Genomic DNA, 25,274 nt, shown 5'->3' with positions numbered 1-25,274 from the left:
AGACCCAGACATCAAATGGAATCCAAACTCCTTAGGTGATATAGGGTTGATTAAACTAAAAGTTCCCATCATATCTAATAAGAAGTGATGTGCAAAATGTAATTAATCTGTCAGTAATTATTCATATACCGTAAGTAATTTTGAAAAAAGGCTCCAAGGGATCTTAATTGCAAATACGGTGTAATCGTAAGATCCTGTCTGCAACAAATAGCTTGCTCTCTCAGAAGTGAGTTATATTTCTTCCTGATACAACTTTTTATGTTACGGAATGCGATCAAAGTTGCGTGTTTGGTGGTGTGAGATGAGATGAGACAATGAGATAATAACCGATTTGAGGACAATGACAATACATGAAAGAAAGTGATTAAAAGGTAGGATGGAGTGAGGTTATGTTGTCATTTACAGTCCCTGACAATAGTCTTATCGCTTATCCATTTTGTAGAAACAATTGCTAATAACCTGACTTGTAATTATTCAATTGGTTTCAGAAATGGCTCATATGAAAGCTATGACCCTCCCAAATGATGTTGAATGTACAAAAATATATTTGTTTCACTGAAGAAAGATTTATCATTTAATGAAGACATAAAGGTCAAATTTTGGCAAGACAAAAGTTTTGTCACCTACAGAAGGTAGTGTGAAAATTGAACAAAAAATGTACTTCAAATACAAAAATATGTTACATAACATAAGCAAATTAAGTAGTGGTGCTGTGAGAACCAAATTTAATATTTTGTATGACTTGCATGGGCTTGAAGGACTGCATCCATGCGGTTCGGCAAGGATTCATAAAATTTATTGATGAAGTCATCAGGAACATCAAAGACGGCAGTCTTCCATGCCTCCCAGATTTCATCAGCATTCTTGGGTTTTGTCTTCCATGCTTCCTCTTTCATCCTGTTCATGTCTGGTGACTGGGCTGGGCGGTCCTGGAGGATCTTGATCTTCTTTGCCTTGAGTAACTTTGAGGTAGAGATTGAAGTATGCGATGGAGCGCTAGCCTGCTGCAGAATTTGTCCCTTTTTATGGTTAGGAATGTAGGAGGCAGCTAAGATTTGTTGATATTTCAGACTACCGTAATTTCTGGACTATTGGCCGCCCCTGATTACAAGTGTCACCCAGTACATTTTTAAAGGAAAAAACATTTTGTACATACATAAGCCTCTCCTGCGTATAAGCCACGTGTGCCCACTTAGTAACAAGAGACATTGACTAAGAAATACACAGTTTTCAAAATTTTAATAACACACCTTAACTTTTCGTTCCAAACAGCGCCAGCAAACACAGCAGTTATATAGCAGCGGCACGGAAGCTACATAGTATCAGCATGGCGGTGCAGCACTAATTGTGCTGGTTAATAAAGACATAAAAGTCTTTGTTAGCAATCTTCATCTTCCTCCTGTGCTTTCAAACCATGGAAGTCTTCACCCTCGGTGTCGGATATGAAGATGCTTAGATGCACTTCGCCATGCACCTACTCTCCTTCGCTGTTGCCTTCAACGTCTCCCATAATGAGTCAAATTCACTCCCAGCCTGTGCTGTCCTCCTCGCGCTTCACGCTGCCAGGCTCCCCTGGCAAACCTGTGCAAAAGCTGCTCTTCACATGCGGCGAGTCTTTGCAAACGATCTCTCGCCGCTCATCATCAAAGCTTCCCATTCAACTTGGATGACCAATTTAATTTCTTCTAGCATTTTCCATGATGCAGGTCTACCAATTCTACTCATGCACAAAGACAAGGGTCCGCCACCTCTATTCATGCACAACGCACAAAGTTAAACTACCGGTAATAGTGCAAATTAGCGTCTTCCTCGACACATATATTCCACGTGTCTCACTCCCACATTCCATGCTCGAGCGCCCCCGGCGGCCGTCAGAAAAATATACAAATTGGCCGCATCATTGCACACGCCGCAGGACCCAAACTGAGGGAAAAAAGTAGCGGCTTATAATCCAGAAATTACGGTATTTATGTTGCCTTCCACCCTGCAGATCTCTCGCACACCCCATACTGGATGTATACCCAGACCATGATTTTGCCACCACCAAACGTCGCTGTTTTCTGAGTGAATCTCGAATCCATGCGGGTTTTAGTAGGTCTCCAGCAATATTTGCGGCGACTGTGGTGTAATTCAATGGAAGATTCCTCTGAAAAATCCACCTTTTGCCACAAAACAGCCACAATGATTAATAGATGAACTCAAGGATTCAATTAGGAAAAAAAATTGTCAAATTAAATTTTGCTGCTTCGAGTATTTGTTTAATTAAAGTGGCATTGTAATGGTTTGTTTTGAAAGTGTTTGCATTTAGTTTCATTAATTTGGGTGGATACACTGCCCTCTAGTCTGCCTCATTTCACATGGCTGAAAGCAGCTACTCCCTGTTAAGACCAACATAAGCTAAGTTTTTGTTTGAGCTAAAGTTTTTTTTAGTGCATTCGTAATTTTGTTTAAAGGTATATTTAGCCGTTTTTTTGTGGGAATATGAGTTTGAACTATTTGCAATATTTGGATTTTGGTTTCGGCCAATAATTTTGTTTTCGGTACATCCCTAGAAATATGTCATCTGGAATCCGAATTTGATATTACAATACTCTCTGCAAGAGCATGAATATTAAATGGATTGATATGAGGAATTACAACAGTATAAAAGTAGCTTTAAAAACTGACCACACCCAGGATAATATCATATACAGTATTCCCTTATAATTCAGCACAATATATGTAATCATAGATTCAAAAATAGCAAAATTATTCTTATACCTACATGAAAAGATACAGCCTTCCTCAGGAATTTAATAGAACTGAGAAGAAAAGACCTGCCAGACAGCCCCAACTAGCAGAGGAAGCATTGATAAAAGTGTCAAGAGATAATTTGCAGGGACAGGAAACCACAGGAATCATTTTGTGCCACTTTGTGAAACTTCCATACTTTGAAAAATCAAGAACATTTAAGCTGGACTGACATTTGAGGCTATGACAGACAAGTACAATTTCTTGTCTTATTACAACACAGGGTCTTTATAGAAAAGTACAGATACTCTTTTCTAGTTCTTTTTGTAATTTATCTTCAAAGGGCAAACATTAAGTTGGACAAGGAGGAGTACATTCTGCCGAGCAGGATATCTTACGGGGACACATTTTACTTAAGAGATGCCAAATTCTTATTTTATTTAAAGACTTAGAGCAGAGGACAGGGGCGGCTTATCTACCAACTTTGACTATTAACCTCAGTGACGAGCACAAACTGGCTGCTTTTATCTAAATTGAAAAACAGAGTTATTTGAATATCATGTGGGGAGGGGTGCTGGATGCAATAAACCACAGCAGAGGAAATCGCCTCCTTTCCCCATTTTTCTTTGCTGAGATAAGACTGTATTTAGTGGCTCTCCGACAGAGCTTATGAGAACAAAGCATTCCAGGCAAATAATTCCCTCTTCTTCAAATGTTTCCCCCATCCTTGTTTAATGGAATCTACTGTTGGATGGAAATGTATATATTGCAATTACTCTTATGTTGCTGCAGTATTATTATTACCTGTTGGCAAAGCATAAGACATTTATCTCATTCTGCCAAACAAACCTTGTTTATCACCAAACACCAAGGTGTTGTTTTTTTCCCAGATCAGAATAAATAAATTGGGGTTTAAATTTGTCACTCAAAATTAAACAATTTTTTATTGGCTGCTCAGTCTAGTAAATTAACAAACATATCTGAAGTCATAACTGATGCATAGTAACATTGTTGTTTTCGTCGACAATGACGATAACGAAAATTTTTCGTCGACGAACAATTTTTTTATGACGATGACCAGGGTTAGGCATCGAGCATCAATGTGATCCGGGACTAACACTCAATTTTTTTTTTTTTTACTTTGATTCCAAGTTTCAATGCCCTGACCACCAACTGGAAAAAATAGCTGCCGAACACCACGAAGAAGAAGCCATATGAAGACTAGCTCCATTATGAGGAAATCAAATGAAGTGGTTAATTTAGCTTAGCACCAAAATGAGCTTCTTCGCTTCACATAAATTAGAGGTTAGATCAAGCCTAAAAAAATCCGTCTTGACCTGACCTTGCCCACGAGTATTTAAGCCCGATCAATCAACTTGATTTGCAGGCCTGAGCCTGAAAAAACCCGACATTTTATGTTTGATTTGTAGGCGTGAGCATGAACAAAAAAAATAATAATAAATGTTTGATTTGTAGGCCCGAGCCCGAACCCCCCCCCAAAATTTTATGTATATTTGGGAGGACTCAGGAGAAGGAGGAAATGCAGGGATGCGATGAGTGTTTGCGTTTTGTGTGATCACATTTGTGATGATGCCTGTGCATAATGATAAAAAATTAAAGCCTGTCTTTTGTAATGAAGTCTCCCAGTTAAACAAGACTGTAAGATGGATATTCAATAAACATTTGTATCTTTTATATTTGTGTGTCTGTTCCATCAGGCGGACAGTGGATTTGACATTTATTTTAATCTCTTCGAGTTGGCGTTTTGTCAATGTTTAAATAGGATATATATTTTATGATCATTATAAAGGCATTTACACAACGAAATAACACTGGAAGAGTTTGTTCAATATATTTCTCATATGAGAGCAAAGCACCGCATTCGTTTACATTCAGCGAAGCCGACACATATTTCTGTATAGCATCTTCAACAATCAATTTCAAGCCTTTCCATACCCCACTCATTCTGCGGTGCATGTTTTTCTTTTCAATTCCCCCATCTTTATTTTGTTTTTCACTCCTTGCTGCTTCATATCGAAAAGGAAATACCAGGATGCAGACTCGCATGAGGGCACCAGCGTGTGAGGGGAAGATTAAAACAAGGGTGGGGCCATGGCGTTCACGTGCGCAGGCATGCACAGCACCTAGTTTAACATACGTACATTGTTTTAGTATAAATATATGAATATATATTCATTTAAAACAAAACGTTAGCGAGAGAGAAGTCAGCCCGACTCGCCCCGAACGTAAATAATTGACATTTTGGGCGGATTCGGGTTTGGGGTCAAGATCTATGCTCTAAAATGACAAAAAGTAACAGAATAAACACACCAAAATGACATCAGATCATCTGTTAAACTTACATATTTTGTTTTATAAAGGGTTCCCAACGATGTGTAGTGCAGAGGAGATAATGCATTCAGTTCTTTTTGGCTGCTGCTTCCAGTAAATCACCATTTAGGGAAGCAAAGCGCGCATACAAAACCAAAGTAAAACTGTAAAGTCCGGAGTTAAAATAGTGACATCTTGAGGACCGGTGAACAATATATCAGTTTAGAAAGAAATCAAACTGAAAAAGTAGTCACCTTAAGATCAAAGGACAGAACACTCCCCACCTGACATGCTCTTCACTAACTTGTAGAAAGACCACCTAAAACAATGCAAATTAAATGCCTGAAGCATAGGACACTCTGAAACATAGGCAAATGAATATGCTTAAATGTTTTCTCTGTGAGCTTTTGAAAAATAAACATCTTTGTGAAAGTGCACTTCTGTGGAAAGAAACGTCATCATATTGAAGTTCAAAGACTGATATTTAGTAGGGCTGTCAAATGATTAAAATTTTTAATGGAGTTAATCACAGCTTAAAATTTAATTAAGCGTAATTAATCGCATTTCAAACCATCTATAAAATATGCCATATTTTTCTGTAAATTATTGTTGGAATGAAAAGATAAGACAAGACGGATATATACATTCAACATACTGTACATAAGTACTGTATTTGTTTATTATAACAATAAATCAACAAGATGGCATTAACATTAACATTCTATTAAAGCGATCCATTGATAGAAAGACTTGCAGTTCTTAATAGATTAATGTTAGTACAGGTAATATAAATTTTGTATTAAAACCCCTCTTAATGTTTTAGTTTTGATACCATTTGTAAAATTTTCAATCAAAAATTAAACTAGTAGCTCGCCATTGTTGATGTTAATAATTACACAATGCTCGTGCTGAAACCCATAAAATCAGTCGCACCCTAGCACCAGCAGAGGGCGACAAAACACAAGTAACATGTGGTCATGACTGTGCTGTCATTTTAACCTGTTTGAGCGGGGCATGTGCGTTAATTGTGCCAAATATTTTAACGCGATTAATTTTAAAAAATTAATTACCGCCCGTTAACGCGATAATTTTGACAGCCCTAATTTTTAGATACAAGTTAAAAATAGCCCAGTGAGAAATTCATACCAAAGTTAATCGAAAGTTCATATAATTAAAAAAAATAATCGAGAAGTTAAGAAATTAATATAAATTATACATTTTTTTTTCCTGCCTATTAAAAGAATCGGAATCGAGAATCGTTTGTAACCGGAATCGAAAAGTGGAATTGATGACGAGCTCACACCGTGACTTGTGAGACTAGAACATAACGAGACGAATGGCAGTTTTCGTCTGACGAGACGACAATGAGGCGAAAATGTGACATTGTTTCTATCATATGCTCAGAATGGTGCTGTAGAATGCGGGACATTTTCGTATTGTACGTGGAGTACGTCAGCTTGCATCGGAGCAGTATTTCGGTCGTGTCACTCATGTGAGATGGTCCGCACCTCTCCTTACTCTCCTCACCGTAGTTTTGGCTGTATCTCAAGCTAGGCTGCTCTCCATCTTCCTTGTTTGGAAACATGGTAAGTTTCGTGTTGTAATCTTGACAAGAAAGGATATGCAATGTTGCTTTAGCCTTTGAAGGTCTGTGCTGAGTGATCATCCGACGCTAAATGTAACTCTTAGCATTGGCGTAGCATTTGCATTCTCGTTAGCATTAGCTCCAGAATGACGAGTGTCCTCTTAAAACACTAGCCATTCGAAAGCAGAGCCACTTGGCTTTTCATGTCAGTTAGCCTCGAGGATGTTAACACTCTGACTTTTTTTTTTTTTTTTTTTAAACATACAGTTCTTGACTTCCAGGTGGGTTTAATTGAAAATTATATACTGCTTTTCCTGCCGAGTGTTTTATCATCACAAAGTTGGCGTTGTCCTTGTAGATGTTACAATATGTGCTATTATCATTCTAAATTGTTGGAAACGTTTATTTTGGACTACAACTTTGAATTTGAATTTTACAGATGAAAACATTTCAGGTAACTGTCCACTGAAACTGGGTGAAGTTTGCGATTTCGTCGACTAAAACTAGACGAAGACGAAAACATTTTGAAATGACTAAAATATGATTAAAACTAATAAGTATTTTTGTCCAAAAGACCAAAATAAAAATTAAAAGAGATGCCAAAAACAACACTGCAAATTAATTTAAATTGAATTTTCAATTATTTGATGTCATGTTGAACAAAATGATAATGCATTCTAAGACTATGTAGTGTACCCACCTGGGACACCATGTCGCCACAGTCTTTCACAATTTCGCTCAGTATGAACCTGCCTTAATATTAATGAGCATGTAACCAATATGCTTTGGTGTACATCATCGCATTTGTGAGAGGCTGTATGAAAAATCCGGCTCGAGCACATGGATATCCCATTTACTTGGCCTACATAAATCTAAATTAGATGTATTAGATGGGCAGAAATAACAGCTCTTGGACATAAAGTACAATAAACATGAGGGATGCACTGAAACGCAAACACTTTTCTTTAGTAATAACTATTTGGCTGCGTCATTTTGTAAATATATCAAATGTGTATAGTATAAAGAGTAAAATGTGTACACTATGGAATGTACACAGTGGAAACATCCTTGTACTGCTATTTTATACAACACAAATCAGTGGTGAATGGTGAGTGCTCTATGTTAAAATACTTACGCATATCCATGCTGTTTTCTTCCTCAGGTTCATTAACACTTGGTTTGTCATACGACTTGTCGATTGCCGCTCTGAAACTGTCATTGCAACCTCGGCCCCGGATGATTCGAGAGCGCGGCCTGTTGACATTGATCTCACCGTTCCGTGTTGCTGCGGCAAGTGCCGTGTGGAGGCTTTCAAGGGAACTGGACTTTTTGAGGCCCAGCGAGGGGCCGACATTTTGTCCTGAAGAACCTGCGGAAAAATAGAAATGGTGTCAGTGAGAGGTAACAGCTAATGGTGTGAAAAACAGCCCCCGGGAAAGCAATGTAATGCCTTCCACAATGTGTCTGAAAGCTTATGTTAGGAACAAAAAAAAAAAATTCTTTCCTAAAAACACATTGCAAAAAACAAGAAAAAAATCTAAAAAGTCTTTCTTCTGGAGGCTATAGCAAATAAATAATGTACATAATATAATATCATGATGCTCATAGAAAACATTTCTTGAATAAATAATTTGCATTATAATTACTAGTCTTTAAAAGGGGCAATAATATCAATTGTCTGTGCCAGGGATGTTCCGATCGCAAATTTTTGCGCCCGAGTCACTTGATTTTGAGAATCTGCCAATACCAAATCCCAATCTGAGATCTTTAATTTTTTTATTTTTTTATTTTTTTTCATTTGAACAAAAGTTCCAAACATGTTACAGGACTGTAATTTTTACAGTACTTACTTACACTACCGCTCATGGCACATTAAGTCCCTGAACTATTTATCATTTGTACGTTTTACCCTGAAAATCCCCATTTACAGACGTCGCGCAACCACTTTTGTTTCATTCCAGCCATAAAAAGAAGGTAAGTAATTATATTTACTATTCAAAATGTCTGTCATTTTTAGCTTAGAATCATTAATTGATGTCTAATATTTAGTTAAAAAAAACAAAACAAAAATGACTTAAAAAAATCATTCACTTGCATATTTTAAACTTTTAAACAAATTACGTCACAATGAAAAAATTGGCGTCTGTAAAAAAAAGTCACGGATATCTCCCTCATAACTATCACTTAATTGTATTTTTTTCGTGACTGTCACATTTCCCCCAATATTTTAGATGATAAATAATCGATCCAAACAAAGAAAAATAGAAAAAAAAACTTTTAAAAGGGTAAATATATGAAAATGAAAATCTCGATTACCCCTTGACGTCTGCGATTTCTGCATCGCGACCCTTGTTATATTACCATGTTTCACCCATGAAATCCCCCAAAAATCCAGCTGTGGCCATTCACATCTGTGTCTTGACACTCAATGATACATGATACATGGAATTTTTAGATCAAAACAAGGCTATAATATCGATAATATCTTGTTAAAGTCATGGCGTCTGTAATTCTGCTCTCGCGTGCTCTCATCTCCAGATAGGGTTTTGCTGTTTAAAAAACATTTTTTTAAGAATGCCCTCCTGTTCAAAGTTTTTCTTCCCCCAGAAGATTGAGATTTTAAGCTTTCCAATGATGTATCACACATTCATATCGGACAATTTTGAAAGTTGGCCAAATTGGAGGTCTCAGAGCGGAACTTCAAGTCACCTGAGTGTTTTCCGCCATATGTTTTTTTTTCCCTCTTCATTGGACATTTTATGGCTGGTGCGACTTATAGTCCGAAAAATACGGTAATTAATCTTCCGAACAACTTATCCTCGCAAGGCTTGCGGAGGTGCTATCACAGCTAACTCAAGGCAGAAGGCGCGGTACACCCTGACACACACTCACACCGACTACAATTTGAAGTGTTCAATCAGCATACCATGCAGGATTTTATGGGGATGTGGCAGGAACTTGGGAGAAAACCCACGCTTATGTTTAAGAATAAGGTAGAAAAATGCTTATCTTTATTAAATGCTTCATTGAGTGAGTCCACTCAAATTCACTCTTTTTTGACCCAATTATGGAAGCTTGGGGTAGTGATACAAACATTACAATTTCTTCAAATGTATAAAAGGTAAATGAAAAATATGAATGGCATTCTATCAAAAAACATGTTTTTTGAGGAATTCCTGGAATATGGGAATTATAACAATTTTTCATTAGACAACATTAGACCAGGTCATTTTTGACCCACTTATGCATCTAAGAGTGAACTACTGACAGCTAATGTAAGACATAGCTAGTAGTAGTTATCTTCCTATTCTTGCCACGTTTCATCTCACAGCAAGGTGCTGTCAGATGAATTAAGGCTGATTCCATGTATTGTACTACAGAGAACTTGGTTGGACGCTTCTGGGAAAATAATCTGTGATAATCACCAAGCATTTATTTAAAGGGAACCTCAGATTTAAAGACTTGTAGGCTCATATAAATATATATATATATATATATATATATATATATATATATATATATATATATATATATATATATATATATATATATATATATATATATATATATATACACTTTTTTTTTTTTTTTTTTTTTTTTTTACGCCGTCGGGCGGAGTTGCAGTAGGAAGGAAGGAAGGAAGGAGGTAGAAAGTTGCGGTCGTGTGCAGATGAGCGAGGTATTGCTCTTGTCGCGTTCAATAACTGCTCGGATTTCTAGCCATTAGCTACCTTGCTGTCCACGACAATGTGGACCCTAGCACATCTACTGTACATCATTTGATTAGACTCGTCAAGAGTCAATATTCACGAAAATGTCCTTTCCAATTCATCCATGTGTGACCACAGCCAATCACCCCCCTGTGTTTTATTCCAACACATTATCAAGGGCAGCAAGGTGGCTGACAGCTAGAAATCTGAGCAGTGCTTGAACGCAACACGAGCAGCTATCCCAAACGTCATCCTCAAACGAAACACGCGTCGCTTCAAATCAAGTTGATGGACTACTTTGTTCACCTTTGTGAAAACACAGAGAAACAGTCAACTTTTTTGAGAAAAACTACAAAGATGAGAAAGCCCCCAAAGCCTTGTTACTGAACGTATTGCTAAATCCAAAGTCCCACACTGTGGCAGAGACCTTAATACTACCTGCCTGTAAAGCTATTGTCAGCGAGCTGCTCGGCCCTGATGCGGTTAAAGACATTGCTAAAGTCCCCCTGTCTGATAATTCTGAGCTTTTCAAGCCTAACTGCTATAAAAAATAAAAACAGAGAATGAGAGCTGGTGATGAAGATTCCTGCCAGGATATCAGCTTTGGGTTCATCTAAACAGCCTTAAGTTTCACACTGAGTAAGTATAAATATTGAGAGACTATTTTAATAATAAATACACTCTACAGAAAGTAATTTTGGAACATTTTTGGTTTGTGGCGTGCCACGAGATTTTGTCCAATGTAAAAATGTGCCGTGAATCAGAAAAGGTAGAAAAACACTGACGTAGACTGTCACTGTCACTCGACGAATACTACTGGGTTACTGCAATTCCTTATACGGCGAGTACTTACTATTTGTTTTTATGGAGTATTTTATTACCTTTTCATCGCATCAAAATACTTTTTCCATGTGTTTCCCTTTCATACTTTTAAGCATTGCATTTTCTTGTGGTAGCTTCTCTTGTGGTTGACCAAATTAATCATGTAGCATATTGAAACCACCCTTATTTGATATTACTACGTTTAAGTATTTTCTTAAGGCATCTTTAGTACGTTCTGTCTGTATGCATCCAAACAAAACAAGCTGAAAGCACACGGTAGTACTTTAGGTGTCAAATTCGCCTCTTGTAGGACGTTTCGCCAGTGCAGCACATTTTGGCAGGGTACCCGTCTTTCCTGTTCATTTTGCTTTGCTGCTCGTTTTGGGAAATACCAACAGTGCTGTCATGCACATTAATGTTCCTCTCGGGTTCAAATTGAAAGGGCTGAACAGATGACATGTTTATGTTGCGAGAGTCATACTCTGGAAGCCCGACAGAGGTAACTATGTGATGCCAACGCCCTGCGAGGTCAACAACAATGGCGACCTACAAGTAAAAAATAATTTACGAATTGTATAAAAACAAAAACATCAAGAGGGGTTTAAATATCAAATTATTTTAACTCATAATGTTTTTTTTTTCTTTTAAGAATTACAAGTATTTCTATCTATGGATCCCTTTAAATACTTTAGCCGTATCAATGATTTTTTTTTTTCTTCATGGTGCAGCTTATGCCAGTGACTTTTGGACAACACATCATTTTGTCTTTATAATTCTAAAATATGTCACAGTTCTGTTCATGCCACATCTATTGCATATTATGTGTATTTGTATTAGGTGACCTGCATCTCAAACATTGAAAGATTCTCATGCTTTACATGTGGCACACTGCCACATGCAACACACATTTTACAAAATTTATTATACAGTACTGTATAAAATGCTTTGACTTCTTCATAGAGGGTCTTAGTCATCGACACAAAATAATAAAAGCTACATGAGTGACACACAATTCTGTCAGTCTTGTTTGGATAAAGTACATTCCACTGTTGCTGGGTGACCCCAGTGGGCGATTCGATGGAGTCTTACACTGCCAAACGTATAGTCAATGAAGAAAATAAAACTCCCTGGTCTTAAAGACAATAATTTGATGTCCTATATGCAGTACTACTGTTGATATATAGAGGCTGGAGTAATGCCAATAAGGGGAATGGGCTAAAGAGAAACATTAGGGTCTTTCGGGTCACAGGGGACTCCCCTTCTTCTACATCTGCTACCAATGCACCTAAATGAAGTGTGAGTTATGTTCTCCCATTCATTGTGCCTATAGATCTACTGCCAACTCAGTTAAATAGGCTAAAAAGGTCAACTGTTATTCACTGGAGTCTGGCTTCCAGACTGGTAAATGCAGTGTCATGAGTTTTAAACTCCTTATTACCCAAAGTTTTATCAATACCAGTAGACATGAACCAGCACCCAATTCCGAAAGCACCCTTTGAATTAACTGAACAATCCTATAATGCTGCAAAGAAGACCTTACTCGTGCACCTTTGGGCAGGCTCAAACAATAAAATAACATTGTACAGTGTTCTACAAATGCCAAGGGGTGTGGTTGGTAACTGGGGACTGGGAAGTGATTGGCCTTAAATTATCCGATTACAGAAATAGAGCACCAACTCACTGCTTGCACACTTTCGACGTCTACGATAAATAGTAAGAATTCAATAATACATTCTCATCTATGTTCTATACCACTTTTTATCATGGCTGCAGGTGGGCTGGAGGCTATCGCGATGGACTTTAGGCGAGAGGCACATACCGAGTGGTGGAATGCAACTTAAATACATTTTTGTGTAACTGTACTTCAGATGAGTACAAATATGAAGTGGTACTTTCAGTCATAGGCGGAGTTTGACTTTTGTGGCGGGGGCGCAAAATGTGTTGATGACCCCGAAACGCAGTGTCAGGAATAAGTGTCAGCTGCTTGTTTAGGACAGCTATGCTTGGCCAATATCCTCATCCACTGAATATGATATGCCCAGGGGTGGCTCTGTTGTACAATTAACATATTTAGTGGGGCAACCAATTTGGCATTGCTCGCCAGCGTTTCATGGTCCACATCTTCAATCCTTGGATCTCACTCAGTAGTTGTTATCACTTATGATAGATGTGGTTTAAACAAAAATTTGAATATCCATCTTGCATCTTCTGTCCTCAGGTGGTTTTGGCTAAGCAAAGCAAATGATTGTCTCTAAGGTGCTGGTCAGTTTGCAAAATAATGTTGACCCATTATAAAGATATATATGTCGGAAACCACACACAAGACTGAAAAAGCAGTTTCTCCTCTTGTACCCCTCTTTAAAATAAATTGCCGTATTTTAAGCCAAAAGAACTGTTGTGTTTGATAGAAAAATATGTCTATATGCTGCCCTAGTGAATACATGGCACATTAAGACCCCAAACAATTTTTAATTTGTCCATTTTACCCTGGAAACCTGCGTTTGCAGACGTCGCGCAACCGCTTTTGTTTCAACCCAGCTATAAAACGAAGGTAATTATATTTATTATTCAAATTGTCTGTCATTTTTAGCTTAGAATCATTAATTGATGTCTAATAGTTAGGATTAAAAAAAAAAAAAAAAAAAAAAAAAAAAAAAAACTAAAAAATTAGTCACTTGCATATTTTAAACTTTTAAACAAATTACGTCACAATGAAAAAAATGGTGTCTGCAAATAAGTGACGGATCTCTACCTCACAACTATTGCTTAATTCTATATATATATATATAATTTTTTTTTTTTTTTTTTTTTTTTTTGTTACTATCACATTTTCTCCAATATGTTAGATGATAAATAATCGATCCAAACATAGAAAAATTGAGAAAAAAAAAAAAAAAAGTTTAAAAGGGTAAATATATGAAAAAGAAAATCTCGACCACTCCTTGATGTCTGCGATTTCTGCGTCGCGACCCTTGTTATATTACCGTGTTTCACCTATAAAATCCTCCAAAAATCCAGCTGTGGCCATTCACAGCTGTGTCTAGACACTCGGTGATACATGCTACATGGAGCTTTTGGATCGAAAGAAGGTAAGTACGTGATCATATCTCGTTAAAGTCATGGCGTCTTTAATTCTGCTCTTTCATGCTCTCACCTCCAGATAGGGTTTTGCTGTTTTAAAAGAAAATAAATAAATAAATAAATAAATGCCCTCCTGCTCAAAACTTTTCTTACCCCAGAAAATTGAGATTTTAAGCTTTCCAATGATATATCACACATGCATATCGGACAAATTTGAAAGTTGGCCAAGTTTGGTGTCTGAGAGCAGAACTTCAAGTCACCTGAGTGTTTTCCATCATATATATTTTTAAATTTAATTCATTTTTGTTGTTTTATTGTTTGACAACTTTTATAGACAACATTTTACCGGGAAAGTGTGAATTTTGAAATCATATATATGAGAGTAAATTACATGCAATGCCATTTTCAGCCAACGAGGGGTGGGTGGGGCTATGCCCACCCCGGCCCCCCTTAAACTCCACGTATGGTTTCTGTGGAGATGAGAGCGGGTGGGGCAATGAAGGAAGGGGGTGGTAATGACGTTGCAAACGCGCTCAAAGCGTTAGCATAGCATTTGTGCTCTCATTAGCTTAGCATTTAGCCTGGCGAACATCATCTTAAACTCTCAGGCAACTTTTTTTTCTTTTTTTTTTTTTTTTTTTTTTAACATACTGTACAGTTAGTGACACCCAGGTAGGTACAATTAATTTAAAAAAATGTACTCTTTTCCAGCTGAGTGTGCATTATCATCACCAAGTTGGCGTTGGTCTTGAAGACGCTACAAAATAATAATAGTTTTTTTATTACCAAAAATAATCACTTGCCCTGAACTTTTCTTGAATGACATATCCATGAAGCCTTTGTGATGTTTACAACTAGAGCAAAGATAGGAAAGGCAGGAGATTAACAGCTTCACCTGCATATTGAAAAATATATCTATATATTAGGGGTGTGACAATGAAAAGAAGTCACGGTTCAATCTAGCCTTGTACACCAGACTCACCGCTGTTCCAGCTATTTAGTCTGGCGACCATTCCACAGATCATATTTTCAGGGCGGAGCAAGCCACAACAAACAGACAGCGGAGTGGACCAATCAGCGACGGGCGGATGTGACGTTGGTAAAACGACAAGAAACTAGCACGAGGACATAAACATACGAGGAGAGCGGAGAGGTTTATGCAACATGGCTAGCGCGAGGCAGACTGTTGGTTTTAGGGACTCGATGTGTTTTTGGTCATTTAAAACTGAATTTACTGCAGATTGGAACATATTCTCGGCTCTCCCATTCGCCATCTGTGTTGTTGTTGAGACGACTTCCGACGCGCAAAAGTGACGTTGCTCGTTAAGAACACGTCACACAAATAAACAAATCTGATTGCACAGACGATTTAAATAAAAGTTCAGCAGTCAATGATTTTTCTGGTATTTTTCTGAAAAACAACTAACATTTATACCGATTGACAATTTAGAGTCCACAATGGACTCTGCACAAATCTACTGGATATACAGTAACTCTACAATTCCAGGTTATCACATATTTATCAACAGAGGTTATTTTTCAGTCATATTCCATCGCGATAGTTAGTAACTTATTCTTAGAAGAAACTGCTATGCTATATGACCTTACCATGGCAAGTGCTTAATTGCCTTGCATTAGGTTCATTAAGCTAATGCATATTTTTGGAATGAGGAATGAAGCCGAAACACCCAAAGAAAACTCAACCAAGCATGAGGGGAAGAGGCAAACTCCCAAGATCCCAAACGAAATGTGTCTCTTTAATAGTAGTAATCTAAACTTAAAAACACATAAATGCAATGTTGTATTTTCATGTCCCTTCCCCTCAAGCATCCTGCCTAAATGCTGCTCAGAGCAGACTCCTATAAACCAGAATGTTTTTGGCACAATAGGATTGCAAGATTGTAAAGAATGCAACAGTTGAAGGGAACCAAAATGACATCTGCTGTATACGGGAACAGGGAATTATCCTCCTACTCTGTATTCGCCGTTACGATCCACTTCACTATTGTTTCTCACAATTCTGGTGAATGGCTGAGTGGAGTAGAGACACAAAGATGAGGGGAGAGCAAGGAAAGGAAGGAGAAAAAAAAGAGACTTTGCCCGAAAACCATTGGCAGCTCGAACCTTCCTTTGTTTTCATCAGAAAAATCCCCAGCTCTCAAGGGAGAGTTTGACAGACAGCTCTCTGTATGCCAGTCTATTATGTGATTCCTATCTCCAGAGTCTGTGCGCTCTGCTCCTCGACACCGTCTTATTCAGAGCCATGAAAATACATATACCCCCATTGCATACAGACAACAGTTTGCCACTCCCCACACGCCTGAAGGAGAAATGAAAATCATCACTCTGGAACACACACAAAAGCTAATCTTAACAAATAGTTGGTGCACCTGAAATTGTGTCAAATCCAGAGGCAAAACTTGATCACCATTCTATGCTCTTTAGGCAGATTAAGGGCAAGGATTGTTAATTGGAGAAGATCCATTGCCATTAAGCGTTAAAGTGGAGCCATGGCAAACTCCATGAATAAATCAGCAGCAGTTATTACAGGGACAGGAGCTCATACTATAATTAGAGCAGCTAAAACGATGCAACCCAGCTATTATTCACCACAGGCCATTGCATGTAAAGATCTGTGTACTGTACAAGACAGAAGCTCCATTACACATAATTTATTCAAAGAGCCAGGACGGTAAAAGGGTAATTATGGTAAAAATAGCTTCAAAGGTGGTCAGGGGAAGGCCATGTCCAGGTACCCCAAAGGAGGTAAGACATCCCTGGAGACAGTCGGGCTCGTACGTCTCTGCCGGTTGTAGATCATTAGCATGACAGAGGACGTCCTCCATACCCTCAACATGCGTCGTAAAATCATCTTAATTAAAGGCACTCACTATTAACATCATAATCAGGGATACAGGATGTCTTTTCATGAAGACTTTGCACAACTACAATAAACTCTTGCAAAACTAGACACATTCGTCCCACCTAGAGCTTTAAATAATCATTTCACCAAGATATTTTCGACAATGTAACACAAAGCAAGGTTAATCAAAACATGTTTAAGTGAGAAATGGCTTAGACCAGGGATGTCAAACCAACAGCCCATGAGCTGGATTCCACGACAAGGCCTAATTTCGCCTTCACCCCCCAAACAATAAAACATGCAAGTGATGCAATAAAACCTGACAATAACAGTTCAAGCTTGATGCATGCTCATAAGACCGATTTTGGTGTAACGCTGAAACATGCAGAGGAGATGACTCAAGATTTCCCAAAACTGTAACTTGCTCGGCAGCTGTGGTTGCTAAACTTGTCAAGGTTTCTTGTTTGTTTTTGTTTTAAATTTTCATCCATTCTTCCATTATCTACTGCTTAATCCGGGGTCGGGTTGTAGGAGCAGCAGCTTTAGGAGTGAAGCCCAGACTTCTCTCTCCCCAGCTAGTTCAACCAGCTTCTCCGGTTAGATCCCAAGGCTTCTCAAGCCAGCTCATAGACACAGTCTCTCCAGTATGTAATGGGTCGTCCTCCCGCTGGTGGGACATGCCCAGAACACCTCTCCAAGGATGTGTCATGGAGGCAATCGAACCAGATGCACGAGCCACCTCAACTGGCTCCACTCAATGCGGAGGAGTAGTGGCTTGACCCTGAGTCCCTCCCGGATGACCGAGCTTTTCACCCTATTGCTAAAAGAGATACCGGACACCTTGCGAAGGAAACATTTTAGCTGCTTGTATTTGGGATCTTGTTCTAGCCGTCACGACCCACAGCTCCTGACCATGGGTGAAGGAAGGAACTCAGATCGACTGGTAAATCGAGGGCGTCACCTTTTGGCTCAGCTCCTTCTTAACCACAACGGACCGGTACACAGTCCGCATCACTGCAAACGCTGCACCGATCCGCCTGTCGATCTCCCGCTCCCTCCTACCATCACTCATGAACAAGATCGCAAGATACTTGAACTCCTCCACTTGGGACAGGATCTCATCCCCGACCCGGGGAGGACATGCCACACTTTTAAAAATAACAGTGGTTCCGGATATGGAGGTACGGCTCTTGATCCCAACCGCTTCACACTTGACTGCGAACCGCTCCAGTGAGAGTTGGAGATAGCGGCTTGAATGAAGCCAACACCACAACATCATCAGGAAAAAGCAGAGACGCAATACTGAGGCCACCAAACTGGACCCCCTCAACACCTCAGCTGCGCCTAGAAATTCTGTCCATAAATGTTATGAACAAAATCGGTGACAAAGGGCAACCTCGGCGGAGTCCAACCCTCACAGGGAACGAATCCGACTTACTGCCGACAATGCTGTCCAAACTCTGGCACCGGTCATACAGGGACCGAACATTAAATTTTCAACCACAATAATTTCATTCACAATGTCAGTAATCTTATTCGTTTAAAACTACACCTCAAGGGCAGAATTTTGAATTTGACTAGGGTGATCTGCATACTGCATATCTGGTGATCTGGGATACAGGCACTCGGACACTGCCTTCCAACCCAATCACTCGTGTCCGAGTTAATATTTTCTTTTATGTCCTGTAAGCCCAACAGTCCCTGTTAAATGCCATTTACCTACTTCAATCATTGTGCATGAGCCGTAGAACGAGGCCAACTATAGCTTGAAATGAGTTAGTAATAGGCAGAGAGGGGATCACTTGAGTAATCTCTTATCGACCCATGGACCCACATCTGAAGAACCATAATTGCCTATTGTAATAATTGAATCCTGGCACATATGCTTACCTCCATTGGTTCTTGCGCTGCTGTTAATCTCATCAGCTACTGTTAAAGAGCACAAATAAGCATGAGTGCCATCTTGCAACAGGAAAAGAATACATAGATGGGACAAGAACGTGCAAGAAAAGAAGCTGTGTAATTTGAGAATGGGGTTTAAAAGTAGAGGATATTACATCCAATGCATAAGCCTGTCAATCACGAGGCTTCCAAGGCGCAGATATCACTGCAAAGATGAGGTACCTCGCATGTTTTTTTCTTCCTTTACCCAATCTCATTCCCCATCTAAATGGAACGGGAACGTAGGGTGTCTGATCAATTTAGCATATTTCAACAATGAGCCTCTTCAAAGACAAGAAATCCATCTGCTGCTGTGCTATGGAAGCACCTGGAAGAAGATTTAAAGGAGAAACAGAATTCCCTACGGCCAGTGATGTGAGAGCTTGTCGTTGAGCATGTTAAGCATTTAGTCAAGGTAGCATTGAAGCACAGAAGCCTTGTTAACGAGTACATGAACTTGATACTGTAAGCGCTGAATATTCAGTGAGCTTTAAAAGACAAAACTGTGATGAAAAGTTTGTTGTGTATTATATATGTAATATAGTAAACATACTGTAGGAATAATCAGTAACAACTAGAGTGAATGAATGGTTATCTGCTATGGAAGCACCTGGAAGAAGATTTAAAGGAGAAACAGAATTCCCTACGGCCAGTGATGTGAGAGCTTGTCGTTGAGCATGTTAAGCATTTAGTCAAGGTAGCATTGAAGCACAGAAGCCTTGTTAACGAGTACATGAACTTGATACTGTAAGCGCTGAATATTCAGTGAGCTTTAAAAGACAAAACTGTGATGAAAAGTTTGTTGTGTATTATATATGTAATATAGTAAACATACTGTAGGAATAATCAGTAACAACTAGAGTGAATGAATGGTTATCTGTCTATGTTAGTATTATCCGCCTGATGTCAGCTGTGTCCTGTACAGAATTGTCGTGTTCAGAATTATTCTAGCCCCACTGCAGTATAGTTGTGTAGTATGACTTTGTTTTATCTTATTCAAAACAGATCAACTTAGGACTTCTAAAATCAATAATTGCACTACACCAATGGGGCTTGAATCATTTTTAACACGACTGCATCTATTATAATAGCAATTTCTTGGTTTTGTTTAGGTGTTTGTTGACAAAATATGCAATTTGACTGAATAAAAATTGAAACAAACAAGTATCAGCAGTGAAACTATACAGGTGTACCTCTACATACAAATTCAATTTGTTCCAGGATGTGCTTTCTAAGTCGAAAAGGTTGGATGTCCAGTGGGATTTTCTTATGAGAATACCTTATAATTTAATTCGTTCCACAGCCCAAAAACCTACGGCAAATCATTAATAAATACTGCATGTACAATTACAAATAGCAATTACACACAGCGGAACAAATAAATTATAAATACAAATTAGAATTATAATAATAATACAAATAATGTAACAAATTGGGTTCTGATGTAGCCGTTGTGTTTTGCATGCTGTTCCTGAACGCACCGTGTGACTGAAAACAGAGTCAGCGGGGTGCGGTAGAGTTTTTACTTTCTCTTTTCATGTTCTGTTGTTGTTTACATTTGCTACGGCGGACAGTAGCCGTGTTGTGTCGCACAAGTTCTTAAAATAAATGATTAAAAACCTGACGAAGCTAGCGACTTCCTTGCCAATGTTACAATAACAATAATAATAATGAGAGTCGTCGACATGTCGTGGACATGTACCAGCCGGATTGTCGAGCAACTTCACTGACGCCAATATTTTTCTATCAAAGTGTCACCTTTTTGCTTTTTTCACCATGAACCTTCTTGGGACCCATGGTGATTGCTCTCACAAGAAAATGTTCCGTAGCTGTCATAAATTGTCGTATTTCAAGCATGTCATCATATATCGGGACAAACGGCAAGTCCAGTTTTACGTCAGATATGAAAGGCTCGTATGTAGATGCGATTGTATGTTGAGGTACCACTGTACTTAACATGTTTTAATCTTCTGTAAGTATAGTATAGATGAGGGGTCCTCAAATACAAATCTTGAAGGTCCACAATTATTTTTTTCATACAAGCATTGGTCCATTTGTTAATGTCGGTCAAGTACAAGGCAGGTCGAAGGTGATAAAGGTGGTTTTCTTTGCACCCAAAAAAAATACAATGTACATTCTGATTAAATAAAAATACACTAACAAAACATTTTTTGACTTAAAATAAAAATACAAAAAAAAAAAAAAAAATACAAAAAAAAAATGCAAGAACAATGTTTACACATGTACACTAGATAATTGACAAGATTTGTCATTAAGGTGCAAACAATAACTATTGACAGTACATTTTGTAACTGTAAAAACCGCTGGACAAAAAAGTGCAAGTAGTACAAGTTCACTTGTTCAGAACATAAATGACAAGCTCTGTCATCAAGGTGCAAACATAACAATTATTGACAGTAACTTTAACTGTAAAACACTGCTCAATGAGAGAAATGGCATTTGGGCGTCACAAAGCTGTTTACACACATCATCAGCCAGTACTTCAGTGCGTCTTGTGGTTGATAAATCTGAGAGTGAGATGTGATTTTTGTTGTCATTTTATCCTTCTCTTTCCCTTTGAACATTGCTGTCATCACTTAAGTAATACACTCTTTTATTAATTCTCCATCAGAGAACAGCTTCTTACGTTTGTCATTGCATTTCTCGTTGAAACGGCAATTTTCGTTGTCCACTTTTCTTCTCTTGGTCAACTTTGAGCAAGCCATTTTGTTAGATTCGGTCTTCTACTGGTGGCACGTTAGTGAGCGTTGCTTAACATTGTGATCTTCTACTGGTGGCATGTGTGGTGTTAATGAACGTTGCCCGCATGCAGCAAGAGTGTCGGTGTAACACGGGGAAATAAATAAATAAATCACATTTGCTCACAATGTATGTATATGTATAAACAGATTGCAAAGTGCCAGGTGCGACTCGAGTTTGAGTTTGAGGTTTTTTTAATTTTTTATTTTTTTTTTATTCACGCATTGCTGACACTGCTGCGGTCCATCCACGCTAGCGAGTAGCATGCAGGCTTTCTCAGCCGATCAGCACATCCATGCACACTCTCTCAGCCAATCAGCGCATCGTTGTTATAGCAATGACAACAGAAGAAACTCAAACTGAATTTAGCGATAGAATAGTAGCGCATAGCGATAGGTCTGCGATTCATACAAATGATGCATGTTGAAAAACTTTTTTTTTTTTTTCGTACGTCCGTGGGTCCGCAGAGAGGTGTGCCATGGTCCGGTCGTGGACCGCGGTCCGCTAATTGAGGACCACGGGTATAGAGTGTACAGAACAGTTTATGAAACAGTGTCTGGGTATTTTGGTTCATTCTTCCAGAAGAGCATTTGTAAAGTCAAAGGTCACGTACAGTATGCTAAGAGAGAGAGGGCTTGACTCAACAATCCATTAATCCCAAATTCATTTGATAGGGTTGAGGTCAGTGCTTTCTAGTGCTTCTAAAACAAATGCATTCAACCATGCACGCATAATGTAATAATATTAGAAGTATAATAGAGTAGCGCATCAAGGCATATTCCAAGATTGTCTGATAAGTAGAATAACTCAATTCCTCAGAAATAATCAAATATACAAATAAATGCTGACATCACTTTGGTGCAATCAAGAGGCTTTTTTGATGTTTTTCCAGAGATAAGATCTGCATTTGCAGTGATGAGCCATCTCATCTTCCTACCCTCTCAACTCCCTTCCTGTCCTCAAACTAACTTGATTATATTTGCAACCAACACTGAAACATCTAAAGGATAATGCCTTTACACTAATTGGGTAGAGAAACAGGCCAAAATATCAAATTGCAGTCTTTCTACCAGCAGAACCTTTGCATGGGGTTTTGTGTTATCAGACAAAAGGAAAAGCAATTAGCATTGAAACATTCAGAGATTGTTGACGAAGATTTACACAAAACATGGTTGGAGTTAGAGTTTGTGCCTTCTCTTTAGGATCGGTGAGGTATTGATTTGTCTTATAAGATCATACTTCTTCATACTGATTGTACATCCAGGTTTTGGAGAAACTGTCATCCAATCAACATCTTTCTCATAGATGTTCCTGCTTATTTCAGCAAGACAATGCCAAACCACATTCCACAAGTGTCACAACAGCGTGGCTTTGTCATAAAAGAGTGCCGGTCCTAGACTGGCCTGCAGTCCAGACCTGTCTCACATTGAAAATGTGTGACATATTATTAAGCGCAAACTACAAAAACTGAGACCCTAGACAGTTGAACAGCTGAAGAAACAAACAATCAAACAAGAATGAAAAGAATTAGACCTTCAAGACTTTAGACCTGGGCCAGTGAATTTCAAAAGGGGCTCGCCCAGAGGGCCAGTGGCTAATTTCCTTATTGTTTACCCCTGCATTGTATTCAATTTATATGTGTTTAACAGACCAACCCAACTTAATTGGAATTGGGGTTGTACAGTACAAGATTCACAGATCATAATGTCAGATAGTAAAAGGTTTCAAAGTCATAATGGTTTAAAGAGCATACGACAGGAGAAAAAAAGTCTTAAATAGCATTATTATGTGAATTAGAATCTTATTTTGAGACGATTCGACTATATACAACAATTTAGCAAAGCGCAGATGACGAGAAATTAGCCTTTTAATCTGACGGTTAGCCACGCCTACCATTATAGGGCTATACCGTCCCCAACAGGTGGATGACGTCAGTGGGAGGCTGGGCTCATCGGTTTTACTATTCAGCCCATTGAGGGGGAATTATTCAGAACGAAGAAAACGCGACAAAGAGAGCCGCAAAATGTCATTGTTTCAGTCTCTCTACTCCAATATTTTTACAGGATATTCTTTTCATCCAAGTGTTTTTACCCAATAGCTAAATAAATGGCTTGAGAAGGACCAGTCAGCCCGTCAAGGGGGAACTATTCACAATGAGGAAAACGCGATGAAGAGAGCTGCAAAATGTCATTGTTTCTGTCTCTTTACTTCAATATTTTTACAGGATATTCTTTTTATCCAATTATTTTCCCCAATTGCTAAATAATTGGCATGTTCATGACAAATAACAGTCTTGTGCTAAATGAAACATGAAATAATAAAAATGCACTTATTCAGGACGACTTGCAAATTACTCCATATAATGGTCAAAACTGTCGACTTCACCTTTACTGTCGCACCTCCTGAACGATATTTTATGACACCTAAATCGGGCATATGTCATTTCCCTTCCCCGGCTTCGGAGAATGTAAACAAACCAAGAGGCGTGACAGGTAGCCGACATGCTAACCTGAACCGAGTGATGTTTCAAAGTCTTTGAAGCGGAAAATCACACACAACTAGCCCGCATGTTTTGACATGACGACTGGGTTGTCGATTGTCTTCGTCAGAGAGCAATTTACAACTCGTTCCCCGGAGGAGGGCGGCTTCAGTTGTTGTGCAGCTAACTTGCAGCTAATGTGCATGAGGAGAGCTTTTTAGATGCCTATCAATGATCAAACGTAAGTAGTCTTTAATTTAAAGAAAGTTTGTAGTGTTTACTTTGTAATCGCTGTATTCGCGGCTATTTTTAACTCAAAGTTGCAATTTCTGATCAGTCGGAAAATTTGACAGAACACCGGGCACATGAGCACAATAAGCCAAATATAGTGGTCTCCCGGCGAGTGGATGTGTGACAAGCAGCCGTTGTGCCGAAAAATAGCCACCCCGCATGCATGTCAGCAACGAAATGCAAGCCACCTACATATTAAAATGATCCCAGTATTTGACATAATACAAAACACGATGTTTACTCACTTCCTCGTAAGTCCAATGGTCCCACAGTAGTAGGGCTTGTTATGGCCAATATCCACGGTGAATGGGAACCTTTTGAAACTCCAAAAAGGCGCACACGCCTCTCCCTCATACAGCAAGACTTTTCTGCAGCCGTTTGGCTGGCGTGATGCGAAAAATAAACATATTAAACTGGTTGTGTCATTCACGCGACATGCTGCTGCTCTCCAGGCTCGCACACGCGGTAAGATTTGTTTTCTTTGCTAGAGGGAATATGCAATGTTGCTTTAGTCTTTAAAGGTCTGTGCTGAGTGATCATCACACACTAAATGTAACTCGTAGCGTTACCATGACATCCGCGGTCCTGTCAGCATTAGGTTAATGCTAATGAAAAGCGTCCTTTTAAACTCTCGGGCAATTTTAATTTTTTATTTTTTTAACATACAGTTCGTGGCGTCCA

The 25,274-nt window shown here is 38.7% G+C and overlaps 1 protein-coding gene across 1 annotated transcript in view; it reads right to left on the bottom strand.

The window, feature by feature from the left end:
• The window catches only part of LOC130909013 (partitioning defective 3 homolog), a 660,821-nt gene that overhangs the window by 224,356 nt on the left and 411,191 nt on the right, over positions 1 to 25,274 (bottom strand). Inside the window, exon 19 of the mRNA XM_057825056.1 lies at positions 7,782 to 8,015. Within this exon, the coding sequence (XP_057681039.1) occupies positions 7,782 to 8,015 (234 nt within the window). The remainder of the gene's footprint in view (positions 1 to 7,781; positions 8,016 to 25,274) is intronic.

This window comes from Corythoichthys intestinalis, chromosome 20, assembly GCF_030265065.1.
Source record: "Corythoichthys intestinalis isolate RoL2023-P3 chromosome 20, ASM3026506v1, whole genome shotgun sequence".
In the NCBI taxonomy this organism is placed as follows: domain Eukaryota; kingdom Metazoa; phylum Chordata; class Actinopteri; order Syngnathiformes; family Syngnathidae; genus Corythoichthys; species Corythoichthys intestinalis.
This window is presented reverse-complemented; position numbering and strand designations above follow the sequence as displayed.